Source organism: Hypomesus nipponensis, chromosome 6 (genome assembly GCF_054491055.1).
Source record: "Hypomesus nipponensis isolate SF chromosome 6, ASM5449105v1, whole genome shotgun sequence".
Taxonomy (NCBI): domain Eukaryota; kingdom Metazoa; phylum Chordata; class Actinopteri; order Osmeriformes; family Osmeridae; genus Hypomesus; species Hypomesus nipponensis.
In genome coordinates, this window is record NC_140366.1 from 1,809,904 (window position 1) to 1,829,642 (window position 19,739).

At 42.9% G+C, this 19,739-nt stretch overlaps 1 protein-coding gene across 2 annotated transcripts; it reads left to right on the forward strand.

Moving 5' to 3' along the window:
- Window positions 1-1,474: 1,474 nt before the first annotated feature.
- On the forward strand, window positions 1,475-16,611 carry LOC146286367 (apolipoprotein B-100-like). Of its 2 annotated transcripts, XM_084699568.1 has the most exons (29): window positions 1,475-1,529; window positions 1,776-1,808; window positions 1,979-2,091; window positions 2,202-2,347; window positions 2,468-2,615; window positions 2,777-2,929; window positions 3,016-3,140; window positions 3,227-3,312; window positions 3,431-3,881; window positions 3,971-4,085; window positions 4,182-4,328; window positions 4,438-4,649; window positions 4,793-4,988; window positions 5,078-5,257; window positions 5,388-5,591; window positions 5,690-5,860; window positions 5,953-6,158; window positions 6,250-6,432; window positions 6,512-6,642; window positions 6,761-6,971; window positions 7,098-7,270; window positions 7,405-7,568; window positions 7,649-7,758; window positions 7,877-8,250; window positions 8,371-14,400; window positions 14,484-14,595; window positions 14,715-14,738; window positions 15,063-15,249; window positions 15,398-16,611. In XM_084699568.1, the coding sequence occupies exons 1-29, from the start codon at window positions 1,475-1,477 to the stop codon at window positions 16,388-16,390; spliced, it is 11,433 nt and encodes a 3,810-aa protein (XP_084555694.1). In that variant the 3' UTR covers window positions 16,391-16,611. The 2 variants fall into 2 exon arrangements, with proteins under 2 accessions (XP_084555694.1, XP_084555695.1); XM_084699569.1 differs by lacking the exon at window positions 14,715-14,738 and having other exon boundaries at window positions 5,397-5,591.
- Window positions 16,612-19,739: the final 3,128 nt, after the last annotated feature.

Genomic DNA, 19,739 nt, shown 5'->3' on the forward strand with positions numbered 1-19,739 from the left:
GTTGTCTTATTGCCATCTAGTGGTAAAAAAAGCTAGCTGATGGTCACATTCAAAAGTGCCAGTATTGGTACCAGTACAAAATATTTTCATGACGAATTGTGCAGATAATTTTTTTTTAATTCAATTGAATTCCAATCAAACAATCTGTCTCATGTCTCTCCCTATGGTAGTCAAAAGTCTACTGCTTTATGTGCCTGCGTAATGAATAACAATTGTATTCCCACCCCATGGTAACTGGTCCGTGAATTGTAGTTAAAGTTTATAATAAATGATAGGAAATGGGGGTTGGATCTAATGTCTAATTCACATACTGTTTGAGACGCCCTCCTTTGTCTCCCCAAAGCAAGAGATTACTATTTTGTTGGAAGAGTGGTTATTTTGTCACCAGCTATGATTCATTCATTTATACTAAAGAGATGCCATGAAAATACAAATAAAGTGTGTTTTTATGAGAGCTGTCAGATAGAATAGTATCTCAGTAAAAAGTTTTTTTGTGACAGATTAATTAATTATTCAGTATTTATTCAGTAGCTTACCTCTGAAACATTTTTTTTATTAAAATGTTGTCCAATTATTAATCGTTTTGTTGAATATTCATGCCAGGATGTCAATAGTTTAAACATAATTTCAAAATGTAAGACTACAGACTTTAAAAGTTCAGTCAAAGTAAGTAAAAAGCAACCCTTAAACTCAAGACAAACAAGCATTAGATCACAGGCATGTACTGTACATCAAGTGATACAGTCATGCCTGATAACGATCAACACACGCTAAATGCAAACTGAAACACAGCAGCTTTGATGTTCCTGCATGTCTGCCAATGATTGCTGATATGTTTCTCATTTAAAATAAAGTCCGTTTTTATGCAAAGAATTAACAAATCAGTTTTAAAATACTATAGTTAGTAATGAAAATGTGCCACAAACATTTTGCAATAAAAGTATTTTTGGACTTCACCCTGAGCTCTGAACCCACCGCACCCAGAAACCCCATAGTCCTGAAGTGTGCAATGGCCTTTGTTTTTCCATTGGGAAAATATGTATCTAATATTTAGAAGTCAAGTACATATAGAGGAGTCTTAGAGATATACTTACAGATAAAATACTAATTTTAAAGACTTGTAAGTGTAGCACGTTTGTAATAATAAATATATCTTCAAATGTTTGGAATATCTGAATATTCTTTCTATCCTTTGAACATACAGCATGCGATGACAGCACATGCTTGGCCAAGGCAAAAAGACTGATTCTGCATATTAGCTATCATATCCATGGAGAGCTTTATGAAACTAGTTGCCTTTGTCCCTCCACACAGATGTATGGCATGGACTTTGGAGCTGGGACAGTACTTTTTGTACGTCCCAACCCCTCTCCTATGGAATACCAAAGGTATAAAAGGACTGTGCTGTGGCTGTGAAATTAGTCTCGTCTGAGTACTCGCCAATCCCAAAGGAGAGAGCTTCAACAAACCCATAATGGGTGACGCCAAGCTCTGCCTTTTTCTGCTTCTAAGCACCCTTGCCTTAACTTGTAAGTATATGTAAGACTCTTCTCTAAAACCTTACACATGTTTCTAGTGTAGATCTTTTTATTTATGTCAGAAAAATACATTTTACAGTTATTATTACCTAGTTATCAATTATCTAATAAATCAGTCATATAAAACAAATGTATAACTGTATGTCCATCACATATTTAAAGTATATAAATGTGATTTCCTTACTTTTATTTTTTTGGGGTTTCATGCAAATTCATAATTCATGACCAACTTTACAGATGCCCAAGAAGAAGAACATGCATCCTGCTTGCGTGAGTCCCTATTGTCCTTAAACATTATTGTGTGTCTTGCCAACAAACAACAAGCCTCCTTATAGAAACAGAAAACATGAAATTGATTGATAAACACATTGTAGCCCTTTGCACAATAATTATGACTACATTGCCAACAGTATCAATTCCTAACGTATGTTCATTCATAGTGGCACAAAGGTACAAGACCTTCCACAAGTATGAATACCAGTATGAAGCCGAGTCCCTGAATGCCATAAATGGAGCTTCCCAACTCAGAAATGGACCTAAAGGCTCCTGCAAAGTAAGTTGTATTTCAGACCGCTCAGCTTTTCTTCTGTTCATCAATAATTATGACTTCCCTAATGTGGTTGTATGCAGTTTCTGTTCTGTAACACTAAGCTCTATGTGTAGGTTGAGATTGAAGTTCCTCAGAGCTGCAGTTACATCCTTCGCACAACGGGCTGTAGCCTAAGTGAGGTGGTTGATACGGATGCAGAGGGCAATCCTGTGTTCGGACCTGCTGCCGGCTCTGATGCCTTTGCTGCTGCCATGGAGAAGTGTGTATCTTTTTTTAAATTCTGTATTACTTAGGTTAGGCTGCCCCTATAAAGCACTTCTAATATGTATTTTTAAAGAGCTAAAATTGAATAATTGCTTGTCATACTCTCCTTGTTAAGACATCCTCTGAAGGTTGTGGTTGAGGGAGTCTATGATGTGAAACTGTACCCTGAGGAGGATGAGCCCATGACCATCCTGAACATTAAGAGGGGTATTGTCTCTGCCCTTGCTGTGCCCCTGCTGGAGGAAGACAAGAACAAGAGAATGGTATGTTCATCTAACACCTTGTTTCTTGTATGTGAAAATTATATTTTCAGTGAAATATGTCAATTGTTGTTGGTTGTATGTATGTAACATACAGTAAATATGCATGAAAAGTTAAATGATTAAATGTGAAATGTTTTTTATTTCTTCATTGTCCACTTTAGCCTACCATCTACGGCATGTGTAAGACTGACAACACTGTCAATGCAAGGGAGGACATTGCCACTGACATTACCCTCACTAGGGACCTGTCAAGATGTGACAACTTCATCCCCCAGAGGGACCACACCAGCCCCTTGGCCCTCATCTCTGGCATGGTGAGACTTTGGCTTTTGTCACCACTGTGAAATACAATTACACCCCTTCAAAACAATTCACAACAAAAACACATTTCCTCCTACAGCACTACCCTCTTTCCCAGCTGATCAGGAGCTCTCAGACCTGCAACTACAAGTTTGATAATGAGAACAAGCACATGACCTCTGGTGCCTGCACTGAAAACCACATCTTGGTGCCTTTTTCTCACAAGTGAGCTTCATAAAACCACATGTTCCATGATATGCATGAAAATAAGTGATATCTAGCACTCTTTACTATCTCATATGTTCCCATAGGGGGCAATATGGAGTTACCAACATTGGCAAGCAGTCTTTGACCCTGCTGGAGGTTTCAGCCTACAATGAGAGAGTCTTCGACAACTGTATGAGTCTTCTTAGTTTAATTTGGGAACTGATTGACAGCCATATAAAATACGCAAATGTGTTTTTAAAACTGGAGCAATTTATCCAATTTATTATCCAATCTTTATCCATCTACAGATGAGGCTAATCTCAAGGGTCTGGCCATGGAGGCTGCTAAAGATAGGAGCGTTGTTCAGGACAAGGATGCAGGACTGGCCGTCCTGAGAGAACTGGCCACTTTGTCTCAGTCCAACAACGGAGAGAATAGAGCCCACCTCTTCCAGAAGCTTGTGAGCATGGTCCGTGGAATGAAGCAAGAGACCCTGAGCCCTGCTGTTCCAGAGGCCCTAGAAATTTCCGGTCCCCTGACATACCAGGTTCTGGCCCAGTGCGGCACACCAGAATGTAGCAGTGCCCTCATGCAGATCCTCAGGACCTTTGACACCTCAGTTGTTGAGGTTGATGCTGCTGTGTTCACCATGGGCCTGTTGCCTAACCCCTCTGCCCTACTGGTCAATGACATGCTGGCTATGGCTCAGTACAAGCAGAGCAAGCCCATCATGTATGCATTGAGCAATGCTGTCAAGAGGTGAGTGAATGCTTACTTAGCTTGTGACCCAAGGTAGAATGATAACATTTAGTATTGATGGCCCTTTTTATGTTATATATTTTCCCTAGGTTCTACAAGGCTGAAGGAAAGTTGACCCCTGAGATCCATGCTGTTGCTGAGTTTATGGCTGCCCAGTTGGGGGACTGCTCTGGTGACCAGGAACATATTTTCATGACCCTTAGGGTGAGAAGTCCATAAAACAAAATTCATTACGTTTTTATTCCTTCTCACACAAGGTTAAAATCTAATATGACTAACATTTCCTGCGTCTGTTTCCAGGTTATTGGTAACATGGCCGCTGCTATGGGAGCTGCCAGTCCTGCCCTGAGGACTGCTGTGATCCAGTGCGTGAACCAGCCCGCTGCCACCCTTGAGGTCCAACAAGCAGCCATCCAGGCCTACAGACAGACTCCTGTTCATGAGGAGGCAAGCCAAACTAGGAACCATTCTTTAGTTAAAACAAAATCCAGTGCCACAATGAGGAATTAATATGACTTGTGTCCCTACTAAAACTAAGTTGTCTTTCTTGTCACAGGGAAGAGAAATACTAATGCAGGTCCTTTTGGACAGTGCTAGCCCTCTGCAGAAACGCGTTGCTGCCTATCTGGTGTTGATGAAGGATCCTCAACCAAGTGAACTGGCTCAATTGGCCACCGCCTTGCCTATTGAGGAAAACCAGCAGGCTAAAAGCTTTGTCATCTCCCATCTGACCAACATATTGGCCTCCACTGAGCCTGAGACACAGGGGTATATAAAAAAATATGTTTCAAAATAAACTGCAGTCAGATATTCACATAATATGTACTATCTTAGATAAACGTCCTTATTATTTTGTTTTTCATCATGCTTGTTTTTAACCATTCATTCCATATATTATTTTGTCCTTACAGACTGAGACAGAAGATCCTTGATGCTCTTCAGGGTAATGAGGTTGGAACAGTCATGGATCCAACTAAATTCTCCCGCAATTACAAGGTTGCATCTGTTGAAGGCAACATGATCTTTGAGGGTGCCAGCTACCTTCCTAAGGAAGTAATGTTGGAGATGACCCTGAAAGCTTTTGGCTATGATATTGACATGTTGGAGGTAAAAAGAAAATCAAGTTCTTTGTAGGCCTTTTCTGCATTTTTGTTAATGTTTACAGTTCTCTGATGATGCAATATTGCCTTCTTCAGGTTGGCATGGAGGGTAAAGGACTGGAGCCAACAGTTGAGACTCTCTTCGGTGAGCATGGCTTCTTCCCTGATACAGTACTGAAGACCATCTTCTTTGTTTCTGACAAAATGCCCCATGAGATAAATGAGGTCCTGAAGAACATGCTGCCTGCTCTGAGGGCTGACAGAAAGAAGAGACAGGTATTGTATTCAAAAGAATGCACTTTTATTGTCTCATTTAATTGTGTATCTATTTATAATTTCAATCAGTCATCTCACTAACTTCCATTTTGTCAAAAATTATATATATATATATATATATATATTCTAGACTTCCCAGAATCTTGTAAGAGAAATCGGCCGCAACCTCAACAAACTGGTGAGGGATCTGAAGGCTCAGGAATCTCCTGAGGCTATGGTTTACCTGAGACTGATGGGAAATGAGCTGGGGTACCTCAAGACCAAAGACATGGAAGAAATGGCATACTCTGCAGCTCTGATGATTGACAACATGGTGAAGATGTTCCCCACTGATGTATGTATACAGAAAATTACTTCAATATCTATTTATATTATTTTCAATGTTTCTGCTATTGAACATGTCTTTGAATTAATTATTACAAATGGTTATAGATGATTAAGGGACTGATGACCAAGGAGGACAATGAGGTCTTTGCTCACTACATCTTCATGGACAATGAATTCTTATTGCCAACTGCTACTGGTGTGCCTCTGAAGATAGCCCTTTCTGGTACCTTCACCCCTGGTATCAAGGGAGGCATTGCTCAAAGTGCTGCTAACATGGTAAACTTTATTAGTTACAGTTCCAAGCATAATTCTTTAAAACTACTGGCATTACATTGTTTGTCTTATTGTAGATGCTTTGTTCCCTTTAGGCTGAGTTCTCCTTCATGCCCTCTGCTGGAGTTGAGTTTGTGACCCAGGTTGGCTCTCATATCCCTGAGTATGTCCTGTCTGGCCTCGAGATGCACACCAACCTGTACCACGAGAGTGGTCTCAGAGCTAAGATTGCTGTGTCTGAGAGTGAAGTCAAGCTGACCATCCCCGCTCTCCAGAGCCCTGCCAAGCTGATCAGCATCACGTTAGTGTCAAACAACAACTAAATGTCATAATGATAATCATAACAATCTAATAACAGCACAAACTCATACTTTTCTCTTCTCCACTTACAGTAACTCCTTGGTAGCTGTGACCTCTGCTGAGGTGAAGAAAATAATCCCCATCGTGGAAGATAAAGTTGATGTTTCTGAATGCACACCTGTCTTTGCTGGAATGAAGTACTGCACTGTCCTGCAGTACACTGATGCTAGCTCTCATGATACTGTCCCCTACTTCCCGTTCACTGGTGACAGCAAGTAAGTACTTGAAAAGATATTTAATGTTAAAAATATATATTTTGTTGTGAAATTCTAATGGACACACAATTATTTTAAGGCTTGCTGTGGAGCTCCACCCTACAGGTGATGTGTCTGAATACTCCGCCACCGTCACCTACAAACTCCTCATGGAGGGAGAAGAGGGTAACCAGAAGGTTGACACAGTGAAGATGGTCTTAAAAGCAGAAGGTATTACTTTTATCCAGAAAATATTTCGATTACATTTCAAAATAGAACACTATTATTTCATCGACCAAACATTTTTGTTTCTGGTGGAGGCTGAACTCTTTTTAATCTGGAAAAACAGGTGCTGAGCCCACTGAGGCCACAGCAACTGTGAAGTACAACAGGAGGAAACATGTCATCACCACTGACATCCAGATCCCTGACTATGACTTGGAGGTTGGACTAAGACTGGGTGTTGTCGATGAAAACACAAAGGGCAAAGGAACACACTCCATCTCCATTGATCTCATCAATAAGAACATCCCTCAGTTGTCTCTGGTTGGCCGTGCCAAGTAAGATGACATTGCAGTACAACGTGTTCATTTCTGTGAATCAACCTGGGATTCAAAGAACCTGTAACCTTTGAATCAACCTGTCATCAACCAAAATACACAAGCTCATGATTTGTTTTCTCTCAGAATTGAGGCCTTGAAGGACGCTATGCTGCAGGTCCAGCTGCTTGTCCCATCACTGAAGGCTGATGCCACAGTCACAGCCCATCTGAAGCGTGATGAAGAACTAGCACTGGAGCTCGAGAGTGACATCAAGCTCCCTGAGACAACCTCAGTGCAGAAGATCTCCCTGAAATATGGTACAAAGGCATTCAATAATTCCACTTTAATAGATCTATTTGGATCACCATAGATATCTACGGAAAACTAGTCTGTAGAAGTTCTTCAATTCTCTGCACATCTCAGTTTATGTATTTTATTTCTCACCTCCTAGACAACAGCAAGATTGAGGCTGAAGTGAAGTCTGACATGAACTCTGAGATCCAGAACATCCTACCGATCGTTGAAGAAATCAAGAAGATTGTCAATGATGCCCTTGATCTTCAGGTGGGCCAGACTGACATGAAGGTCCGCCACATCCTCACCAAGTCTGTGGAGGTAAAGTCTAAGTTTGAAATACCATCTTGTTTTATTGAGATAATTTCTAGATCAAAGCCTAACAAGAAATATAATTCTAGGCAACCAACATCTACTTGGAGAAATATGGTGCTGATATTCCTTACATTCAGACCTTAAGAGTACCAGAGATGCCAGAGATTACTCTACCAGAGAAACTATTTTTGAATGCGTAAGTTACATTGGGTGACACAAATTTGAATTGCTGTAACAGGTGATGTATATGAGTATAACAAATATGTATGTATTAAAGCTAAAATATCAATGTATATCCTATTTGCATTTTACAGTGAGGCTAAGGCTGCTTATCATTTCAATGATGACCGCTTCACTCTCACGCTCCCCATGCCTCTTGGAGGAAAATCAACTGAAGAGCTCAACTTCCCACCTGCCCTGACCACCCCACACCTGTCTCTGCCCCAGTTTGGCCTTGAGGTTCACTCCATGCAGATTCCCATCCCTGAACTTTTTGTTCCTGAGACAATCACTGTGTTTGTGCCTCTCTTTGGAAAAGCTGAGGTTTCCACCAAGGTAAACAGCAATCTGTACGATTTGGAGGCTTCCGCTTCTGCTGGCAGGGATGCTGTTGAGACCCCAAGTTACTCTGCCAAGATTGAAGTAGCAGGCAACTCCCCAGTGGACATCCTCTCCATCAAGATTGAAGGTACAATTTCAATATTTTTTGTACCAAATTGTATGCGTGCAGAAGGAAACTCTCTTGCTTTCTAAAATCAGTGTATACTCAATGAATAAATGTACCTTTTTCTTTACATTTCATTTATAGGCTCTGGACTGATCGCCAGCACTCCTGCTGACTCCATCAAGGCCCATGTGCAGACCTCTGTGAGCCACAAGCTCATTGATGTCAGTGTCAGCATCACAGAAGTTGGTACAGTGACAGACAAGATCAATGTGAAATCCAGCAGCAAGATTGAAGCAACATGTCCCCTGGGTCTAAGTGTAGTTCTGGAGCACACTGGACTGGTTGGCTTTACAATTGAAGAAATCACTGCTGAGAGCAATGTGGAGGGAACAGTCAAGGTAGGGCCTGTCTACGGCAGTACCACCGCCACCCAGTCTTTCTCCATCTTCCCATTCAAGCCAGAGGCAAAGATTGATTCTTCGCTCAAGATCGATTCAACTGTTGTTAGTGTACAGAACACCCTTTCAGCAACCTTCAGCAATGGTGAGTTGGTTGTTGTGTCTAACACCAATGCATTTGAAGACCTCCTCACTCATGCTGCCGAGCTCTCTTTCAAAGAGAACAAGCTGTCCCTGAAATGTGACACAAATGCACTCACTCTTGGAATGAAGATCCACAACCAGGCTGAGGCCTCTGCTGGGGCTGGAGCAGTCACTCTAAAGATGGAAACCAATGCTGACCACACTGAGAATCGTGTGTATTCTTTAGTTACTGCCTCCCTAGATGTCAATGGTCTGGCTGTGAACAGTGATGCTAATATAAAGCTATTTGAGCATGAAGCTACACACAAGGCCACTCTGACTATGAATAAGGATGGCTTGGCCACAAGTGGCACTACAACCCTCCGGAGTCCCCTGATTGTTGAGAACACCTTTGCTGCTGGACTTGATTCTTCCAAGGCAACTCTGTCCATCGACACCAAGGCTGCACTGAATGATGTTAAGGTTGAAAACACCAATGCTCTGACCCTCACTCTGTCTACATTGGCCTTCACCTCAAAGGCTGAAGCCATTGTCACAGAGAAAACATCATACACTCATGATATTACCATTGACCTGCAGCCCTACACTGCCTCAGCAAATGTGAACAACCACTTGAAGGTACTGGATGCCAACCTGGTCAATGAGGCTCAGCTGAAGGCAGAGCTCTACAAATTGGACTTTACTGGAAGCTTGAAGGCTGCATATGGTGAGGAGGAGATCAAGCACATCTATGAGATTACCTACGCTGACCTGACTGCCAATGCTAAGTGCAGTATCATTGGAAAACTCCTTGGAACCCACATGAGCCAGAACACAGAGCTTGAAGTTGTTGGTCTTGCTGCCAGGATCCACAATGATGCCCGCTTCAACTCCCAGCCTCTCCGCTTCGACCACACTATCCGTGCCAGTGTTATTCCTTTTGACTTCAATCTTGATGCCATCTTCAATGCCGATGGTGACCTAACCCTGTACGGCAAGCAGAGTGCTCAACTCTATGGCAAATTCCTTGTCAAAGCACAGCCCCTGGCTTTAGCTAGCTCACATGAATGCAGAGCCTCAGTCACCCAGCTGCTTGACAATGGCTTCTCTTTGGAGACCACAGTTGACAACAAGCTAGATGCACTTATGACTCCTCAGGAGCAGAAAGCCATACTCAGGTTGAAGTCCAAGGTTAACAACCATGCTCTTAACCAGGAAGTCGAAGCCTACCACAACGCTGAAAGGCTTGGATTGGAAGTTTCCAGCACACTCCTCACTAACCTCCTGAACACAGATGACAGTGAAAAACAGGAATTTACCATTTCTGGCTTCCTTAAGTATGATAAAAACACAGAAAGTCACTTTATTCAGCTGCCACTGATTGAAAGTTTGCCAGCAATCCTGGAAAGCATCAAGATCACCAGTGTGAGCATGGCAGAGGCATTGCAGAATTACCTCAACAATGAAGAAATCAAGGCTAAGCTTGAGGCTCTGCCCCAGCGTATTAGTGACTTTGCTGTTCATCTGAACCTGGAAGGTAAGGCTGTCCAGCTTAAACAGAACCTTATTGCCCTCACCCAGGAGTATGCTATAACTGTAGAAGATCTGGAAGCCACTCTTGCTAGCCTTAAGTTTGCCATTGAGGCACTGCTGGCTGACATTGCATCCCGCATAGAGATCATTGTTGCTGCTACCAAGGAAGTGATTATGAGTGGTACTCTGTCTGAAACTGTCATCCAAAGAATTCAGCAGGAGATGAACGCCTTTTATGAAGAGTATGACATCAGAGCTATGATTGTTGTTGTGATTGAGACCATTGATGAGCTGATCAAGCAAATCGACATGCAGAAACTGAAGGACACCAGCATTGCCTTCCTGCATGACATTGATATTAAGGCCAATGTGGAGCAGGTTCTTGGTGTCTTGAAACAGTTTATAAAGAGCTTTGATACATCCAAATTCCTTGAGGATCTGAAGAGCTTCATTGCATCCTTACACCTAGAAGCCCACATTGAGGAACTGATGGCTCAGATACCCACCAACGTGATCAGCAAGTTTGTGGATTCTGTCAAGGAAGTGATTCTAAACTCTGACATCATTGGAAAAGTCAATGCTCTCCATGGAAAGCTAAGAGAAGTTATTGTCCAGTTAGAAGCTGACAAGAAATTGGAGGCCATCCTGGAGAAGGTTTTGGAACTCATTCAGCAGTTCAAAATTGATGAAACTATTCAGGTGGTGGCAAACAGTCTGAAATCCATTGATATTCCTGCCAAGGTAATGCAAGTGCTGGAGGAAGCCATCAACTACCTGAAAGCTACTGAGATGAAGCAGGTGATTTATCACTTGAATGAGTATCTTGATTCTGTTGTCCAGAAGATCAAGTCATTTGACTACAATGCTCATGTGGATGAGGTCAACCAGATGATCAGTGGCTACACCACCTACCTGAATGAGCTGATTAAGGCACTTGAAATTCCACAGAAGTTTGAAGCTACAAGAGAGTTTGCCAACTTTGTTCTGTCATCTGTAATGACCTCCATTGAACAACTAAGGGAAATCAAAGTTGCAGACATGATCAAAAAAGTGAGGGATGTAGTTGATCATGCCATGCTGAATGACCTAAAGGCTGTCCTTGATACTCTTAAGCAGAAGATCTCTGAAATGGATGTGAAAGCTGAGATTCTTTCCTACCTGCGGTTGGTGAACAGTTACTATACCAAGGCCATCACTATCATCACTGATGCGTTAGTCAATGTGGTTGAGGTTATTAAGAGTGTGATTGCTGAGCAACCAATTGTTGGTGAAGTGAAGCAGATTGTTGAGGGCATTGTCACTGGACTGAAGGCAATTGAGCTAGACCTCCCCTCATTTACCATCCCTCTTACGGACCTTGTTGTACCTTCCTTGAAGATTACACTTGAGAAGCTTCAAGGGGCTGAAATACCAACACAGTTGGACATCCCTGAGTTTACTATCCTCGGTTTCCACACTGTGCCTGCTTTAACTATTACTGTTGATGATATCAAGCAGAGAATTGTTGAGCTCATTGATTTTATTTCCAACTTTGAGATAAAAATGTTTGATGTGGATGCTTTCTTTGGAGAACTGACCATGAATTACCTGCCAACACTTCCTGAAATCGCCCTCCCAGAGATCACCCTTCCAGAGATATCCCTTCCGGCTCTCCCTCATGTTCCTATTGAGAAGCTGCTGGAGATTCCTACTCTCCAGATCCCTGACATCAAGCTGCCAAAAATCCCCTGTGAGGTCATGATACCATCCTTTGGAAAGCTCTATGGGGAAGTTAGAATCGGCACTCCCATCTACAACCTTAGGACCTCAGCTGAGCTCCAGAACTCAACTGACAGTGAGATGACCCCTCAGTTAACAGCTTTCCTGACTTCCCAGGCCACATCTCCCAGCTTTGAGATCTTCACCTACAATCTGGATTCCACTGCTCGCATTGCTATCCCCAAGATGAGCCGTGTGATTGTTGCAGAGACATTGAAGTTCACACATTCTGCTCTGGCAGTTGAACACCAGGCCTCGGTGACCCTCTCTGGCATAGCAGCTCAGGCCTCAGCTAAGACCACAGTCAAGGCCACAACTGCCCCCTATACAGCTGACATTGTTAATAACATCTTCTTTGCCACTGAGGGTGGTATGTCTGCCTCTGTTGACACCACTTATAACCACCAGCTGAAATTCCCAATCATTGGCATTAGCAGTGAAACTGCTCTCACTTCAAAGGCAGTTGCTCGCCAGGAGGGTACTACAATCGTTCTGACCATTGGAAATGAAGGCACTGCCAAGTTCAACTCCCATGACGGCACCCACAAGAGTGACTTACACTTTACCCTCAATCCCAGCACTGCAAAGCTGACCTTCGCTAGTGACACAGACACTGCCATTCTAAAGATGAAGCAGACCATGAATGCTGAAGCTGTAATACTCAGTTACTTCAAATTTGATGCCCGTTCTGAAGCAGAGGGCCCTGCTGTCAAGAGCAGCTTGGTGGTGGCGTCTGGACATGCTAACATGGGAGATTTGAAGGTTGAGCTGAAGGCAGCCCATGACTCTGAGCTTGTTGGTGGACTCAGTGGAATCCTCTCTAATTCTTTCAATCTTGTCATTTCTCCAGATGAGGTTGTTCTTGACTTTCAGAACAAGGGAAACACCAAGCTCACCATCAGTGAAAATCTGACCACCAAAATAGATCTCCAGAATGATTATTCTGCTACCATCAAGCCTGATGGTCAACATATCAACAATGTGGCTCTTGTTCGCTTGAATCAGTACAAATACTCCTACAACTTGACCATTGACAATAACAATAATGAGGCAGGCATCTTTGCAGCTATGTACGGTGAGGCTAATCTTGACTTTCTGACCACTCCTTTCAACATTCCAGAGATTCATGTACCCTTTGTTAACATCCACACACCAGCCATCAGCAATGTGAATCTGTATGAGCACAGTGGCATAAAGCACATATTGACCACCACTGAGCAGACTGTTGATGTGGATGCTAAGATTGTGTACCAGAAGAGCCAGTTTGCTCCCCTTGTTCACATGGGACTGGTCAGAATCCCTTCTTTGGGTAACTTGATCACAGAGTTGTCATTCAAGTCTGCCATGATTAATCTGAATGCCAATGCTGGACTGTATGCTGAGGATGACATTGTCTTCCGCCTGGGTGCAACCTCTGCCTCTGTGTTTGATGCTCTGAAAGCAAAGCTTGACGGTACCACCAGTCTGACCACAAAGAGAGGGCTGAAACTGGCCACTGCTCTGTCTCTGGAGAACCCCCACATTGAGGGAACACATGACAGCTCAATCACCCTGAACACCGACAACATGGAGGCTGATGTCTCTGTTTCTACTGTTGCTAAGATTGCCCTGCCCATCATCAACGTGGAGGCCAACCAGCAGTTTGCGGCACACCTCAAGACCAATGCAAATGCTGCATCCACATTGAAGCTGAAGGGTGATTTCCACCTGCCACTTATCAATGTGATTGGTAAAGCAGATCTTGACCATAGCCTGAAGCTGGAGGAAGCATTTGGAGACCATATTTCCATGGAGACTTTCACCAAGATCAACCTTGATGGCACCATCCTGGAGACCTACCCACTTCTGGTCGCTGTAGACAATGAGGCTAACATGTACTTGAATGCTGATGGTCTGCGCTCCACTTCAAAGCTCATTGCCAATGCTAAACTCAACGACGGTGAGACCAAGATCCTTGAGATTGATGTGGATGAGAACTTGGCTGTGGAGGCTTCTCTGACCCGTGTTTATGTGGTTCTCAAGGTAACTAGCAACAATGAGGCCAATGTGATGACCTTCATCACTAATGGGAAGCATGTAGCCCAGGCTACCATTGATCTTGCACCAACAACCAGCCTAAATGCTGATGTTGAGATTGCCATGTCTCAGCCAAGCACTTTTGGTGATATTACCATCTTTGAGAAGACTGTTGTTGAGCTGACAGCACCCAAGCAAAAGGTTTCTACCACTGCCAAGATTGTCACGCCTGTCTACACCACAAGTCTGGCAACTGAGATTGAGGGTGATGCCCCTATCTTCAAAGTCACCCTCAAGTCTTCTGCTACCTCTATCATTGTCTTCCTGGATTATGACCTAGATGGTGAGTTATACCGTTTCATAAGCATTTTATTTTTATCTTAACTCATAAAAAAGGCTTGAAAGAGACACTTCCTGGTTTAACAGCTTCAATTACTGCTGGCCTGGAGAATGCCATCCTGAGTCTGACTGGCAAAGCTGCCCTGACACATGCTGACCTGACCATGGACATTCAGCATGTTCTTTCCCAGGTTATGAGGTAAGATTTCACGAGGCTTGAATGTAGTGCGGCTATGGATGTATTTAGAATAATTACAGTTCGGTTACTCATACTTTGTGTTCTTGTGCTTTCAAAATAACCATCATTGTCCACTACAGGAAGAAACGCCAAGAGGAAGGAAGGTAAATATTACACAATACTTAAATCTGTCAGATGACCAAATATTAGGAGTGGGGAAAAAAAATCGATTCACATTTAAATCGGTTTTCTAGCATATCACATCGATTCACAAATGAAAAAACATATTGATTTTTATATATATACACATTTTTTTACATTCAAAATCACAAAAAATTGTGAATCGATTTTTAATCGATTTGTGACCCCAAGAATCGATTTGAATCGAATCCTGAGGTACCAAAAGATTCCCACCCCTATCAAATACATTTGTACATTACCTTTCTTTCCCCAAGGTGATCATGCTTTTACTGAATATTGTTTTTCAGTGACTCAAGACTCACCCTAAATGTGGACATCACCAGCGCTACCTTCACTGATGTGAATTTCCGTTACGCCGCTCGCAGAGACGGAATCAGTGCTTCTGTCTCAACTCCATCCACTGGGTTCTTGGGTCTTCAACTCCAGGGCAGGACTCCATCTCAGCTGAACGCTAGACTCTACAGTCGTTATGCCGTAAGAACATTTTAAATCGGTACTATTACTATTGTGCAATTGTAGGCCAATCGTAGGCGATTTTACAATATTAAAATAATTTTTCTAGATTATGAATCAAATCAAAAGGATTAATGTGTGCTATAAACAATATCTCTCTTCCTAACAGTCTGCCCCTGAAGATGACGTGGACATCCTAATCATTAGAGCATCTGTTCAGGACACTGAGAGGATGAGGCTAAAGATTGCCTACAACATGGAAGCTCCCAATGACATGCTCATGGGCCTGAAGGAGAGACTCCCTGCCATTACATCCACTCTCAACAACTTTGCTGACAAGTATCAACTGTTTGGACAGGTGTCTGGGCTGAAGAGTGCAGTCATCAACCTTATTGAGGAGGCATACAGCACAACTAACAACCATGCTGCAGACTTGAGCCAACTGTCCATCCTCTTCAGGAACATAGTTGTCCAGTACCAGAAGACCGTTCAGGTCTTCCTGGATGCTGCCGTCAAGTCCCTGCGTGAAATCCAGTTCAAGCTGCCTGGCTCAGAGGAGATGACCACTCTTCCCGAGGTTCTCAAGAAGCTGACCACTGGCATTGCTCAATTGCTTGAACGGGCAGTCCAGATGCTCCTTGCCAATGTTGAGAGCACGTTCAATGCCTTCATGGACATGATCAGCAATATTCAGGTCACTATGCCAATTGGTACTGTCATGTCCGGTGCTCAGTTTATTGACGAGGCTAGAGACAGCGTGAAGAACATCCTGGCCCAGATTGTGGATCTTATCAAGCATCTGGAGAGTCTTGACATGATCCTAGAAAAGCTAGGTGAGACACAGACAGCTGTTGTTGAGAAGGCCCAGCAATTTGTTGACACTCTGAAATCTGACATTCTGGATGCGGTTGCCATCTACATCAACGCTATCTATGGAAACCTTGTCTCCTTGATTAAGAATGTCCTAGACCAGGTCAATACTCATATCAGCATGGAGCAGGTCAATCAAGTAATTGATTACGTCATGGAGCTGGTTAACACTTTGGTGAGCCAGTTCAACAACACCGTATCTGCTTTCCTGCAGAATGCTTCCGAGGAGGCCTATGTGAAAGTTAAGGGAGGAAGGCTTGAGATTGACCTTCCCTTCAACTTCAGCCAGTAAACTTCACTTGTGAACTATTTAACATGAATCTCTCACAGAACACAGAATCAGAGTTGGCATGGAATTAAAAGCTTTGGAATCAACATACAGCTATTGTATTGTTCTTGTGTACATGGCAACTGATATAAAACACCAATGTAAAAATGAATATTCTGTGACGAGACCTACTGACCTACTCTATTTGTCTGTTTCTTTCAAGATGCAATGAGTAAGTAAATAAATAATTAAAACATTTATACCGCATTTTTGAATGTTTGAAATTTGTACGTGAATAATTTGTGAAGCCTTAGTATTGCTTAGTTGACTTATGGGGGAAGTAGGATGTAAATACAGAATTGTGATGACCTTGGCCTACTACTGCTTGGAAGGTGATAGAACATTCCTATTATGGTATATGATGGTTGTATGATGGTCCAAAAGTTTATCAGAAAATAAGAAATAAGACACAAATAACATATGTGAAGAGTGTATATTTACCGGTAAAAAGGGCCTGACAGTCTATCTGATAGTTATCATTTAAGTACAGTTAGTTTATGTTACAGTAGCCAATGAGCAAAGCCTTATTCTGGCATTGCATTTGAGCTGAACATGTCATCTCACTCATCAACTACACCTGTGTTAATTCATATTGTCAAGTCCAGTGGCAATTTAACAGCAACACAAATGTACACTCACCTTCGTTGGATGTTTCTGTACTATTGCCCCCCCAAATACTTACAATAGGATCTACATATCATCATTCCCCCCAACCAGTTCACACACCAACCAAAGAAGAATCAAAGTCCCCCAAAAGTCCAGGACTATAGTCCATTGTGTCAATCACTGTTGCTTAACCCTCACGCTCTCCTAGGTGGCGGATGTATAGGCAGCCCATGTATTCCAGCTGGCACTGTTTGACTTGACAGCAAACGCCGCTCCGATGTATTCAGTTGTAGTCTTCTGTACACCCCTGTGTTGTCGTCGGGGTCAACGATGCATGGGAATAGGTCTCGGTGTAGAAATGGTGTGTTACTAGTCAATAGTATTGAATTAATTGTAGTAGTTCACATTACATGACAGTGCTTGGATTTCAGCCTAAAACAGATGCCACTGACTTCTGGTTTCGACGACTGTCATGGCGGCTGCTTGTTAGTGAAGCAGCGACCAACCTAAACCCTTTTCCACTTCCTCCCTTAATGTATCTATTCAAAAGTAGTGTGATGGTGCATGGAATGTCAAGATGAGTCACCAGAGCAGACCTGGCTCTCGACGAAGGCAGTTGCATTTCTCTCCTCTCCTCCCTGACCTTCCCTGCTTGGCTCTGTCTTGTCTGTCTCAAGATACTCACTCACCATCACTCTCCGAAACTAGAAGTATGGAATTAATTAGCTGGTCTCTGAAGAAGCCTCTCTTTTACCCAATTGCTCTGAAAGTGCCAAGTCAATGAAAGGAATTGTTAAGTTCTAGTCGAGACAAGGTTAAGACAAAATCAAAGCATTTATTACACATGTGTGGTGCAGGTGTCTGTTACACTCAAGTCGAGTATCACAGAAGACTGGCCCTCAATACAGGAAATCAAGAGAGTATATGGTATCACGATATGGGAGGATACAATATGATTAACATATCCTTTGCAGGCACTGAAAAAGGACACTGCCTGATAAATAGCTTTTGTTTGGGTCTTTTGATAGGGCTTCCCAGAAAATGGCCTTGTCGTTCCTTCTATTTCCCTCATAAAAAGTTGCATGGCATTATACAGTTTGGCAATATTGTGACCTCTGACTTGCTTTAGTGACCCAGGCCTTTCATAGTCACACCTTACAAAGACCAACTTATGGCTATGCAGGCATAATTAAAACAGAATAATATCAATTTATCAATGATACAAGAAACATAATAAATAGATAAGCATTTTTCTCTCCTGGACATAACCAAAGGTTATGTGCTCATAAGCTTAATATTGCAAGGTATAGATCAAACATTGTTTATTATATTCAAAACATTTTAAACAGTATAGAAATAATAGAGTAATCATTTTCTTTAATTGTTGTTAACTGATAAATGGTTTAAGGGCAGACCTCTTCATCTCTCAATGCAATTGACACCATCTTCTCGAAAAGAAGCTCGGGTTCGGGGGAACCCAACTGTCCTGACGGGACGTTTGCAGCTGGCTACACGATGGACGCGTTGGCGAATTGGCGTGTCGTGTGTCTAGCGGTGCTTTCCGTGGAGGACATTGAAGACATCTTCATATTCTGAACCGTGATAACAGGCTTTCTGCTGTTTGGAATAGGCAGTTGGTTTGTATATCGGAAATTCAAGGAAACGGCTGTGGCCATCAAAAGCCCCGTTAGGCTGCCCGACCTGATTGATTCAGTGGGCAGAGCTGTTGGAGCTCTGACTGTGAACTTACAACGCAGTATGGATTACAACAGGGATAAGTTTGCGGCTCTGCAAAGGAAGATGGAGGAGTTGGAGACCTTCCTGAAGGGTGGACGTGAAAATTGAGTCGTGGCTACTCGTCAAAACAACTACCCCAATCTTATCTACTTTTGGCCCCGTAACCAGCACAGACCTTGGCCAAGGCCGTTGCTGGAAAACAATTCCCCTGGAGAGCGCTGAAGCAAGACTATCTTGCTCTCCCCCCCCCACACCGACATCTGTGGTTTGGTCATGACCCGGGTCATGACCAAGGATGTCTCCTTGCCAACACAATCTGCACAGGGAGAATCGGACTGATTGTAGCCTCGGTTGAGGGCGCCAACCCAGATGGCTGCAGGTCCAGATACTGCTTGTCTCCCCCCCCCCACCTTCTCGGTTGCAAGTGTCTTTGTAAATGTTGTTGGGCTTATGTGCTGAGGTTTTTGCCTGTACACAGTACTCCTCTAGGAGCATTGTCTGGGGGTTGCCTTTTTCTCTCCTCCTCTCATGTTATGCTGTAACTTTTCTAGTTGGCGCCGAAAATGGCTGCCGAGGTAGGCTCTCCTGCCAAAGTAAATTTTTTGTCTGTGCAAACTTTCATGGCGAATAAACACCAATTCGATTCTGAAAGCAAAGCCTACCGTTGCGAAGAACAGTGCAAAGTCAGATGATAACGTGTGTAACAATATTAGCTGAGCTAAAATCATTTAGAAGGGAAAACAATGAAAAGATGACGACAATGACATCCATAAATATAGCTGCAAGCAGCAATGTGGTGGCCAAGCAGGTCAGATGACCCAGAAGAAACTTTCGACAACTAGTGCCTGCGGTTTACCTGGCTTCCTTTGCAGTGGCTTACAGTCTCGCTAAACAGAGAATCAGAGACATGACAAGCTTGTCATCTTTGGCTGGATTTGAACCTCTGACATTGACAGGACACCAATTTATC

Bases quoted from the DNA above. Each gene is read 5' to 3' on its own strand.
- LOC146286367 (XM_084699568.1), top strand. From the start codon at position 1,475: ATGGGTGACGCCAAGCTCTGCCTTTTTCTGCTTCTAAGCACCCTTGCC. The intron at 6,433-6,511 runs GTAAGTACTTGA...AATTATTTTAAG, and splicing joins CCGTTCACTGGTGACAGCAA to GCTTGCTGTGGAGCTCCACC. The intron at 14,596-14,714 runs GTAAGATTTCAC...TGTCCACTACAG, and splicing joins GTTCTTTCCCAGGTTATGAG to GAAGAAACGCCAAGAGGAAG.